This window comes from Heloderma suspectum, chromosome 5, assembly GCF_057233095.1.
Source record: "Heloderma suspectum isolate Gila_16-S chromosome 5, 16-S_ref, whole genome shotgun sequence".
In the NCBI taxonomy this organism is placed as follows: domain Eukaryota; kingdom Metazoa; phylum Chordata; class Lepidosauria; order Squamata; family Helodermatidae; genus Heloderma; species Heloderma suspectum.
In genome coordinates this window covers 71,652,649-71,665,350 of record NC_139462.1, presented here as the reverse complement: position 1 = coordinate 71,665,350, position 12,702 = coordinate 71,652,649, and the positions used below count along the sequence as shown (strand labels likewise).

The 12,702-nt window shown below is 44.6% G+C and overlaps 1 protein-coding gene across 1 annotated transcript in view; it reads left to right on the top strand.

The window, feature by feature from the left end:
• The window catches only part of FSTL5 (follistatin like 5), a 683,196-nt gene that overhangs the window by 390,595 nt on the left and 279,899 nt on the right, over positions 1 to 12,702 (top strand). Inside the window, exon 5 of the mRNA XM_084856378.1 lies at positions 8,593 to 8,789. Coding sequence (XP_084712504.1) covers positions 8,593 to 8,789 — 197 coding nt within the window. The remainder of the gene's footprint in view (positions 1 to 8,592; positions 8,790 to 12,702) is intronic.

Sequence of the window (12,702 nt, the reverse complement as noted above, 5' to 3'; positions counted from 1 at the left end):
CTTTTGACTTTGACCATGAAAGTTTTACAATGTAACATTCTTTCTAATAGGACTGTGCATGGACCCCCCGATCTGACTCAAAAGCCACTTCTTGGCTTTTGATGCAGGCCCGATTCAGCTCGGGCTGATTCTCATGATGGGCAGCTCAGGTAAGGAGCTGGAGGCACTGGCAGGCCTGAGCCGGGGGTGCCGAAGCTCCAAAGTGCACCACAGCACTTCGGAGAGTCCCCGACCCAGTTTGGGTCACTTCATGCCCCATTTGCTTTGCCTTGGAAGGGGCCCAAAGTGGCCCACTTTGACTTGGGCTTTGGTCCTTGGGCTGAAGTGATGCACAGCCCTGTTTTCTAACTGCTTCAATTTATTTATATCAGTTACCCAGAAAACATCATAAACTGCCTTATTCTCTTACCAATTGCATTTAATAATTTCATGTATTTATATCTTCAAGTTCTTAATTATTACTTATGAACTATTTCCAGTTGCGTTGTGCTTGTACTTTAAAAATGCTTTGATGGAGGTGAATTAGAAACTTCTCCAGTAATTATCCTCATCCCATTTAGAAATGAGAAACCTTTTTTATTTTTTTTTCCTTTTCCTCCAAATCCAAGACAGTGTGACTGCATGGGAGTCTTTCTATGTGAGAGACCCATAAAATCAGCACCATACATTTGGGTCAGTCATTTAAACATTCTCCCAGTTATGAAGTGCCTCATGAATAAGTAGCTCCTATGCAGCTGTGAGAACCTTGAAAGTGCACCTCAGATTCAGGTCAATGCCAACTTTATATTTTATTTTCATCTCTATTACTTCTGTCTATGTAAATTGGAGAGGAATGAGGGACTTGAAAGAGAGGAAATATAGGCTACAGTTCTAAATGAAATTCCAAGGTTTTTAACAGTGAAAGAAGAGAGGACAGTAACAAAAGAGGCACATCCAAGTGCCTAGAAAATGTTCTCATTCTCATTCTATTTGCTAGTTCTACATACATACATGCACTCGCATACGGGCCAAATTATATGTCCCGTAGTTATGGAAGCCTCATAGAAATATAGAGCATGTGAGTTATTATCTTTTTACTAAGTATGTACCTAACTTAAATAGAATATTGAAATAATGATGTTTTGAGAGGTCTATATAAAACCCCTCCAGCGGTCCATTCCATTCCTGATGTCCTATAATGGGTATTAGTCTAGGGCAAAGTTCTGCCTGTGAATATAATGAAAGTGTAAATGAGAAGACTTCATAGAAACATACTTTGTAGGTAAATATATTATTTATAGTTCATTTGTATTAAAGATATCTGCTGCCTTTCCTGTTCTACATTATTACACTATATTACCATAAGCTTGGGTATAAGATAAAAGATTCTGTAATGTAGATTCATAAGTATCCATACAATATTTTCTTTAAATAAGTATATTTTGGAATGCTAACTTGTTTCAGCAGTGTAGAGTGGGGGAAGGGAGGCATATGTGCAATAATTACACAGCAGACAAACTGCGTTGTGACAAATGGCCACAAACTTTATTGGTCACAGCTCACAGAGTTTGTGAGGCCAAGTCACTGATGGCATTGCCAAAGCCATCTATTCATGGCCCAAGAGCCATTTCCAGGGGGAAAAGGTTCTCTGTCTAGTCTGCTCCAAGGACCTGCCCTCAAGAACCACCTGGCTCAGCTGATTGGCTCCTGTTGCAAGGCCTGGGCCATGGCTGGGTTGTGACTGGGACAGTACGATTCTGGTTGCACAAAAAAGAGGTTTGAGCTTTCTCCCCCACCCCCAGACACAAAGAGCAGCCCCCAGGATGTGGGACTTAGGTGGTGATTTCCAGATGATGGTGAAGAGGAGACAATTGTGGAGTCTTGCTGAATCAGATCATAGATCCATTTGTTTCCAACAATGTATTTGTTTCCAACAATGACCAATCAGATGCTTCTGGGACACCTCCGTGAAAGCAACATCCCTTCTCTATTGTTTGCCCACCGGCAGCTGATATTATTTGGAGCTATAATGCTTCTGAACTTGAAGGTGCTATATAGCTGTCATTGCTAATAGCTAGACTTACCCTTCATGACTTTACATTTTCTGGCAACGGATTCCATAAATGTGTTTTATGCATTGCATGAAAGAGTACTTTCTTTTGTCTGTCTGGAACATATTGCATTTTTCCTCTCCATTGTCTCTATACCATTCATGGTCCTTTTTAGTTTGCACTGTTTCCTTAACCAAAACATTAAATAACAGAGGCCCTAATGCCTTACTTAGCCTTTCTTTGTACAGAAGATGCTTCAGCCACTTGATCATTTTGGCTTTCCTGTTCTATAACTTTTCCAGCTCAGATATCGATCTTTAGATGGGCAATCAGAACTTTTGGTGCACTACGATATCCACCCATTCAAAATAGTGTTTTTTGTGTGTGCAGGGTATCAACATGTGTCTACAGGGGGAAAGTGTGTGTGTGTGTGTGTGTGTGTTTATATATGGATGAGAGGAGAAGGGTAAGTGTGTGTATATGAGAGGAGGGGAAGGTGAGTGTGTGTTCCCATGTGTCCTGTTTCCACCCACCCATGTTGTCCAGCCACCAATTCAGCCCTCTGTTCAAAAGAAAAAGGTTATCCACCCTTCTCTAATAAAGCACTTTCAAGTAGATACTTATTACTGAATAGTATACCACTAGTAAAATGTTGGCAAATTAACAGCAGTACAATAAATCATGTTATTGTACACAACCCACAGAAAGCACACTTATATCACAAGGAGACTTGTCAGACCCTCAATCCTAACAATTCCAGTGAGACAAGTATGCTTTATGCATTATGGATTGCATTCATTGTTTTCTCCCTAAATAACTGGATTGTGGGGGGGGGGGGTTTCCTATTAGTCATCAGAACATCAATGAAAAAAACATTTTATCACCTCTCCCTTAATTTTGCTCCTAAAGCTAGATACATTAATTTTGGTTGGTTTGTCATGTGGACCCAGACTAAAATAATACAGCTCTTCTGGGAATCTGTAAAATTAGTATGAGTGAGTATGTATGTTGTTTTCCCTGGGAAGCTGAACATTATTTCCATGCTATACAAGTGACGTACAGAAAGAAAGAAAGAAAGAAAGAAAGAAAGGAGGGAGGGAGGGAGGGAGGGAGGGAGGGAGGGAGGGAGGGAGGGAGGGACATCTATTTGGGGTCAAAGGAATACAGACATATCGACGGTGGGAGATAGCAGGAAAGCAGGAGAGTATCTTGATTAGGATTGCTCCCTGACTTTTGAAGATGGAGAATGAAATTGTATCTGTATAAATTGCAGATGATCTAGCTCAAAACTCCCCCCCCCCAATCTAGACAGTTTAGTCTAGTTTCCATTATTGTACATCATGAGCATAATGATAGGCTTTCAGGCAAGTTGTTTAAATATTGACTTCATTTGTATAGGTTTCTGACTGAGATGGAAAACATGCTGGGTGGCTTCTTTACTAACATGACTAGAATTGTAATTCAAAAGCAGGGTGATGTGCAGAGTGCAATGAACAGGTACACGCTGAAGGAAATTACTGCTATTATCTTACTGGAATGCTCCAAACAACTCCATAAAAATAGTATGCTTAAAAGTTGCCAGCTTGTCTAATAGGTTTTTAACAGATGCTCTAGAAACTGAATTGGTTGGATCCAGGGAAGCTGGATACAACAACATCAGCAATGTAAAAGGTTTACATTGCTGGGACTCCACCCCCCGTTCAAAAATGTTCACTTGGCACCTGAAAGATAGCAGTGTAGGCACCAGACTCCAGAGGAAGCCATACCTGTGGAAGCTCTTTCTCCAGTCACTTGTCTCTTATTTATGACATGTAGTTGGATTTGTGGAAAGCAAGCATTTCAATTAGTGTTTCACATTCTGTAAACCAATTATTTCAAATATCTTTTTATTCTCTGTAAAACAGAGTGACCTAATGTTCTACCCAACTATTTTAAAACAAAAACAAATTCATAAGTATGCTTTACATGCAGAGAAGGACTAAAACAATTATGGAGGAAGCACTGTAACTTTCAGGAGTATTCTGATGACACCATAGTTCTGAAGAGTTCTGTTGCGATAGTCTCCCTCAGAGTTGCTGGTTTTGTTTTGCAAGTTCATAACAACAACAACAACAACAACAACAATCAGAGGTAGCACTAAAATCTAAAAAGCACAAGCACTGTTTTAAAAATAATTCAAAATTTTTTGAAGCACTGAAATGTCTGGGAGAATTAAAAGGTCTTCACCTGGTATTTCACAGCTGGGGTGGCACCACTGAAAAGGCCCTCTCCTCAGTAGCCAGCCTCCTACCTTATCTCATTTGGCATTGGCATCTGGAAGAGAGTCTGTAAAAATGATCTTAGGGTGGACTGGGGGTAGGTATATATGGGAGGAGACCATCCTTCAGGTAACCTGGCCTCCAAGCCATTTAGGGCTTTAAAGGTTAATACCAGCATGTGCATATTACAAAGCACTGTCATAATGTGATTGCATCATCCAGTCCCTGTAAACAATCTTTCTGCCCTAATTTGAACAAGCTGAAGTTTCTGGACCATTTTCAAAGGCAGCCTCATATATAAAATACAATGCAGTAATTATCCCCAAAAGGCTACCAGTCCAGAGCATGGTTAACTGTAGTCAGGCCCAATTGAAATGGATCTGGATAATCAGTTTCATTTACAAGTGTCTGAAGCTGGCTGGCAAACTCCAGCACCTTGGCTCAGAAAGGGGATGGTGGCAACCAGCCTATAGTTGTTAACATCTTCTAGGTCCAGGTTAGGTTTCTTCAGGTGCGGCCTGTGATTACAGCCTCCATTACAGAGGCCACTATCACTCAAGGAGGAATTTACAACTTCCTTGATCCAGCTAGACATCCCCTCCCTATTAGATGTAATAAACCATGAAAGGCAAGCATCAAGCACATGTGTGTCTATGGACTTGGCCAACCACCATGTCCATATTAGGGATGTTAGAGAATTCTGCCACGGACTCCAGTGAGGCTGGATTCTTTAGAATCCAGGCCCCCAGAATCCGTGGTGGAACAGCCTCCACCCCCCTGCCACCCCACGGAATCCCCCCGGGATGGAGCTTACCTGGTGGAGGATGCGGCGATGGCAGCAGCTCCAGCTGGTCTCCCGGCTGGCCGCTGCTGGGCTGCTGTGCCTGCAAATGGCGGCTGTCATAGCGGCCACCATTTGCGTCCTTGGAGTCAGCCATGATAGGCTATGTAAGTATTTACGTAGCCTATCATGGCAAAGAGCAGAGACACAAATGGTGGCCGCTATGCCATTTGCGCCCCTGCTCTTTGCAATGATAGGCTGTAAATACTTACGTAGCTTATCATGGCTGACTGCAAAGATGCAAATGGCAGCCGTTATGACGGCCGCCATTTGTGGCCACAACAGCCCGGCTGCGGCCAGAACTTCGGCTGTGGCCGGCCCCGGCTGGCAGCTCTGCGGAGCTGGCCAGGGAGGATTCCGGGGGGAGGGATGGAGCGCCTCCCCCCCCACTGCAGATTGCCTGGCGCAGAGCCAGGTAAGACTTCTGTACATCCCTAGTCCATATCTTTAGGTCACAATAATAATTAAAAAAATCATCCAATGAAACTAGACCAGTTGGACACCTTTACAGATGGGACTTCACTATCTGTGGAGTCCAAGTCATGGCAGATGAGAGCAACGTCATCTTCGAAGTACCTCACAAACATGTCACACTGTACTACCAAGGGTTCCTCCATACTACCCCCAACCCAGATTTCAGCAGGCCATCAACCTGAGAGGTTCTCCTCGACTTCTCAGTGGCTTTTGATACCATTGACCATGGTATCCTCCTGGACTGCCTGGAGGGGTTGGGCATTGGAGACACCGTATTGCGGTGGTTCCGGTCCTTCCTCTCCAGCAGGTACCAGAGGGTAGCACTGGGAGAGGAGGTTTCAGACCCGTGGCTGGTCACTTGTGGGGTGCCACAGGGTTCCATCCTCTCCCCGATGCTATTTAACATCTATGTGAAGCCGCTGGGGGCTATCATTAGGAGGTTTGGGGTGTGGTGTCATCAATATGGATGACATGCAGCTCTACCTCTCATTCAAATCTTCACCAAGGTTGGCCATCGAATCCATGTCCAAATGTCTGGAGATGGTGAGTGGCTGGATGGGGAGGAATACGCTGAAGCTGAACCCTGACAAGATGGAGGTACTTTTGGTGGGAGACAAGAGGAGGTTGTTTTGGTGGGAGACAAGAGGGGGATGTTGAGCTGGTGTTGAATGGGGTACGGCTACCCTTGAAAGACCAGGTCCGCAGCCTGGGGGTCATTTTAGACTCCCAGCTGTCCATGGAGGCTCAAGTGTCAGCTGTGAGCTGTGAGCTGCGTTGGCATTCGGCCTCCCGGAGATTCGTGGAGAAATTCTCCGCCATCCCTAAAAATCTGTGAATATTTTTGTGCAGTTTTCCAAATGTACACATCAGTTGTGTGCATCTCTGAAATGTATGCATTCTTCTTCCACTGATTAAAGTGTATTGCACAATTTTTTTCAGAAATAAACATTCTTTCATGCACATTTTATAAATGCATGCATGCTGTTGAACACATTTTTGAGGTCTGTGAATCACATTGCAAGTTTGGAAATGTATGGACTTCAACCGCATATTGTGTGCAAGTCCATGTTTGGTCTGGAAGGTGCGAATTTGGTGAATCCTGATCAAAAACAAACTGAAATGAATTTCTCATCCCTAGTGTCAACTGCCCAAGTCCCTGGTGTCAACTTCTCGAGTCATCTCTGCATTCCATAGAGTAACCAACAGTTTTGGCAGGAGTGCCAGGCACTCCAGCAGAAAAATCCCCCAGAGCCCTCCAGAATCCACTGGAATCCATGATTCTGTAATATGCCTACCCCACCCTTAGAGAAGTGAAAGGTCTCAATAGGAGGTGAATCTAAACCTCAATCAGAAGTGATCCACAGCAACCACAGCAACCTCCATCTGTGACCCTTTCTTCTATCTTAGTGCTGTACTGGGTCTGCAGGACAGCATAGCTGAAACAGACGAATCCCTCCCAATTAGCCCACCCAGGTCTTGGTAATATATACCAGATTGGTCCTCTGATCTACAGTGAAATGTGTGTGTTGGGAAGAGTGATGGAGAGAAGATTCCAAAGAGGTGGAATCTCTTGCTCTTTCTTTTATGTTGGGAATAGCAGGGCAGGATGACAAGGTAGGAAATAGGCTTTTTTTTTTTTGGAATACCACATCTTTTCTTGTGCCCCGATAAAGGAGGTATAGCACCATGAAGTTAAGAACTTTCTACAGTTGCTGCACTGAACTCATCCTGACTGAAGTGGGTGTGACATAATAGATCTGTCATGCCTGCTTCCTTGAGTTCATGTGCACTGTTCTTCTAGCAGATGGGACATACCCTAGCCCACACCCCTTCCTCAACAGCTGGAAATTCAGGCTTGTACATGACCTTTGAAATAGCCATGACCTGTTATCTGTTTAGTGGAACCAAGTGTACAAGAGTGTTCACTAATCAGTGTGAGTCATTTCATCTGAAGAACCATGTTGTCTGTATACCAACATTAATTTGCCATACATTTCTCTGTATGAACTTAATTGCTATTTTTAAATAAATCATGGATGTAAGTGATGGCTTTTAATTAAGATCCCCCCCCTTCCATGTAACGTACTTTATCTGAAAGAAGCTTGACATGTTGATGGTGACAGTTTTCTCTATCTCCCTTCTACCTCTGTTTAGTGAGCCTTATTAATTCCTGTAATTGACCCATTCTTCATACTTTAGAACTGAAATTATTTTCAAAGACATATGAAAAATGTCATCATTAGGAAGTGATTGAATTCTGTGAGTAAAACTCACATACATAATGATTACCTAGGTAATTGTATTGACATTTTAAAGCAGAAAATTGAACTCTCATTGAGTAAGTTCAATGGAACTTTCACTTTTCTCTCAAACTGAATTTGAATTTTTTTTGTTTTTGTTTTGCTCATGCTTTTCATCAACTGAGTTTAAGGTTGCAATCCTATGCAGGTTTAGACAGAAAAAAGTCCTACAACTTCCAGCATGCCTCAACCAGGTATCGCTGGCTGGGGCATACTGGGAGTTGTAGGACTTTTTTCTGTCGAAACTTGCATAAGATTGTGCCCTAAACTGTTTAACCCTTTAGGTGTGGATGCAGTTAGATTGCTTTACATTCTGTCTACCAACATTTATGTTTATTATTGGTATGTATATTCTCAACTAATCCCCAAATTGTTCTAGAAAACGACTATTATCTCTAGGTATGTGCTGAAGTGCTGACTTGGCATCTCAGATTTGGGCACATCCCAGTTTGGGGGCATTTCTAAAAATCCCAATCAAATTTTAAAATCTATGATGGCAACCATCTTCCTTTTTTCCCTATGTCACTATTTTTGCTATGTCACTATTGGTTTGGGCATATGAAGACATGCTTAAGGGTCAGAACTCAGCTGTAATACTTTTGCTAACAGGAACCATTGACCTGTCCTTCTTGAAAAACTATTTTAAAAGGCTAATTCAAATAACCTTAAATATGTCCTTATCTTGGCAGGGGACAACTGTAAGTCCATTGACTACAACAAGATGAAAAATTTTCTGCTGGATCTACAAAACAGAAGATACATGCTGCAAACAAGAGAAAGAAGTGTTGAAGATAAAATGGCTTTGAAGAAATTATTGGTGGATCAGATGTTTAAATATTATGATTCAGACAACAATGGTCTTGTGGACAGCAATGAACTGACACAGGTAAATGCCTTCATTTCATTTTCATTGTCACATATAATAGGACCTTACCAGGCCCTTTTGTTTTGGATAGCAGTAAAGCATAGCGACAGGAGATGGGAAAGAAGAGATGATCCATCCAGAACCCAGTGGTAGCATGTGTTTACTGATCTTCTACTGGCCATGTTTTACTTCAAGAGCACTGTTTCTGTGAATTATATCCTGAACAGAACATGTTTTCCATCATAAAATTAGTTTCTTGAATGTTAACATTCTTCAACAACAAAAATTCTTTAAAAGAAAACTCTAGTACGATACTGCTGAAATAGAACTTACCAGCATAGTTGATCTTTGGTCACTTAGGTCTTACTTGGGGCCATTGATTACTTTCCCAGTACATGTGTGTTAAATAGCACAGCAAACTTAGGATGATTGTGCTAATACCTGTTAGTAGGCATGGGGGAAAAAAGTCATTTGCGAGCAGAGACGGGCTAGTGAAGAGACAGACAATGATAGCTTGGATTGAAATTGAGCCACATTTATTGAAATATCTGCAAAGGGGAAAACCTAGGACGAACACTGACTGTACCAGCAGGTAGCTGGCACTTTTATGGGTGAAAACATACCCAGCCTGAGGGGTGGCGTGACAGCCTCACCACCCTTCTGGACTGCCCCTTATGGGGGAGGTAGACCTTCCCCTGTCAACCCCTCCCGGGCCGCCAAGCTCCTGGGTGAGTGAGGTGAGTCGGTCTCCCAGGCAACCTGTATCCCCCCGCCGAGCTGCGAAACCCATTCAGGAGGCCTCAGGCATCACCTGTCACCATAAGGTGCCTCTGAATGCTCACCATCCCTAAGCTCGTTCTCTTTTGCCTGTCCTAGCTGCCTCTGGGAGTGACAAACCTATTGCTTGTCAAACTCCCCCCACAGCACAGAAGAACTTCCCGCAGGCCCCTTTGCAGATTGGACAGAAATATGTCAATTCCTGCATCAGACAGGTGCACACCATCCTGTCTGTAAAGCACCCTCCTTGTCCAGGTGATTTCTTGGAGAGTGATGATCCCATCACCGTGCTTGTATAGCCTGAAGGTGAAGGCTATTTCCCATTCCACTGTCTGACGAGCCCTTTCCATGGCCTTCTGGGTCAGAACATCCCGCACTTCATTCTTGTGAACACACAAGACCAATTGTAGTTATCCCCAGCACATGGTGCCAGATAACTCGGAATTGGCCAAGGTCTGCAGAATGAGGTCCTTGCCTTCACACAGCCAGGTCATTCCCCCCTAGATGCAGCACCAAAACCTGCAAGAGAACTTGCACATCATGTTGATGGAATGGAGTGGAGAGGCACTCTCAGTGCATACCATGTCTGCCAAGCCTCTGAACACGGGCGCACTGGGACAGTCCGAGCTAGGATCCACAGCTTGACATAAGACCACCGACCATCCCCGAACACCGTGCTGTGACCACATGAGCATATGCACGGGTTCACGTCCATTCCATCAATCTAAAGGAGATAAAGGAGAACAGTAGGTGGCAAAAGGGAAGTGGCAGTACCTTGGCATCAAGGAAAAGCCCACACTTAAGACCTGAAGGCCTTGGAGTGCCACTTGGCCATCGCCTTCACTTGATCCAGTGCCAAAACCTGAAGACACGACTGTAGGAGCAGCCCCAATGCTGAAAGAATGTGTCCTTAATCAGATTTCCTAGACTGAGAGTACTCAATGCCAGCTTAGTAACAGTCATGCACAGTAATGGCCCTAACCTCCGGTGTGATAATGTATATCTGGGGAAGGAGATCGCCAGGAGTCTGCAGATGCAGGCGACATCCTGGCCCTGCCCTGGATGGTATGTCATGCACAGAAGCCTGTATCCTAGTGGCCGCTGGGAGTGACAAGCCTACTGCTTATACTCACTCCTCCTCGTGTGCTAAAGGACTTCTCGCTGGCCCCTTAGCTGATCCAACAACACTTTGTCATTACCAAATCAGGCAGGTCCTGTCTGTAAGGCTCCACCCATATCCGAATAATTTCCAGATGAGAGATGATCCCATCGCTATTCTGATATAGCCGAATGCCATCTCCTGGTTCACTTTCTGATGCGCCCTTTCCATGACTCTCAAATTCCACACATTCCTCCAATTAATTTGAGGAAGCAGGCAGGACTGATGATCATCATCACTGGCCAACTGTGCCGTATGACCTGGGAAAGGTTCTTGCCTTTCCCACCAACAGGTTGTTCCCTCCTAGATGCAGCACCAGAACCTGTGGGGGAACTAGGGGTGTACAGATTCCCCACTGTCTGTTCTATTGGGGAATCCCTGGGGGGGGGAGGCAATCCATTCCTCCCCCCCCCAGGAATCCTCCAGAGAAGCTCCACTCCACTCGGATTCGGGGGGGGGGACTGGCTTGGGGGTTGCTTACCTTCCCTCCTGCCAGCCAGAGCCATTCACCTCCTCCCTGTCCCTGCCAATTGCCATGTCTTAAAAAAAAAAAAAAAAGGCGATCGGGAGGATGTGCCATAGACTTATATGTATATAGAATCATGAATATTGCATATAAGTCTATGTGTCCATTTTGCGTATAGGTCTATGGGCACATCCTCCTGATCACCTTTTTTTTTTAAAAAAAGACATGGCAATTGACAGGAACAGGGATGAGGTGAACGGCTCTGGCTGGCAAGAAGCAGCCGGGTGCCGTTCCACCTCCAGTCCTTCTGGAGCAGAGGTAAGTGGTCCCGATTCGCTGCAGATTCCTGAGGCTAGATTCCAAAGAATCCAGCCTCATTTGAATCTGCAGCAGATTTCTCTGACACCCCTAGGGGGAACACGCACCAGCCCATAATGGAATAGAGTGGGAAGGAGGCGCTCTCACTACATGCTGCGCCTGTCAACCCACTAACATATGCACACTGGAACAGTCTGCTCTGGGATCTGCAGCCTGACCTATAAGCCCGCCAACGAGCCCATAACTCCATGCTGGGTCCAGACATGAGCACGCACATGCACGAGTTCACGTCCATTCCATTGATCTAAAGGAAAATAACAGTAAGGACAAGAAAAGAGATGCTGATCAGTGAAGTCCCACACTTTAGGAATGGACACATGACCATAACTGTAAACTTACTGGGAAGGCTGCAACTGCTGCAGCCGAATGTGGGAGCAAAATCCCAGGGCTCCCAATCGACCCACGTATAGAAGGCCCTTATCCTGTGAGCTATGAAGTGCAGCATGGCTTACCCTAATACATGACACTCCATGACACTTAGCATGGTCTCTGGAAGTGCCGCCATCTAGGTATTAGACAAAATGTTGGCACTGGCGTTCAACCTGTTGTTTATATGCCTCAAGAGAAACAGATATTACTCAGGAGATGGTGCAAATTCAGTACTACTACCTGATCCATAATGATCGGAGTGTGGGAGGACTGTGTTTGAATGAATGGAGGCCTGCCCTTCACACACAATGAATTGAAGAACGGACATAGAGCCTTGAATCGGACCTCATAGGAAATACCATGTATAAGAGAAGTTCGAATAACGGGATCTCAAAACATAAGAGGGCAACCATTGGGCATGGCACTACACACCCAATGATCCTATAAGCTGACCCTAAAACCCAGCCCACTAGAGGCATCATAGTACATCTGCAGCTCTGCCTTGAATGAACTCGTGTTCCCAATAGGGATGTACAAAAGTCACTTACCTGGTCCCGCAGCTTGCTTCGTGGTGGGGGGGAGGTGCTTCAGTTCTCCCTCCGAAGTTCAGGCCGGGGGGGAGGCGCCCCACCTCGCCCGGCTGAAATTCAGGCCGGGGGGGGAGGCACCCCACCTCGCCCGGCCGAAATTCAGGCCGGGGAGAAGCTCCCCGTCTCCCCGGCCACAAAATAAAAAAGTGATTTTTTTTTTAAAAAAAACACACACCCGTGATAGGCTACATAACG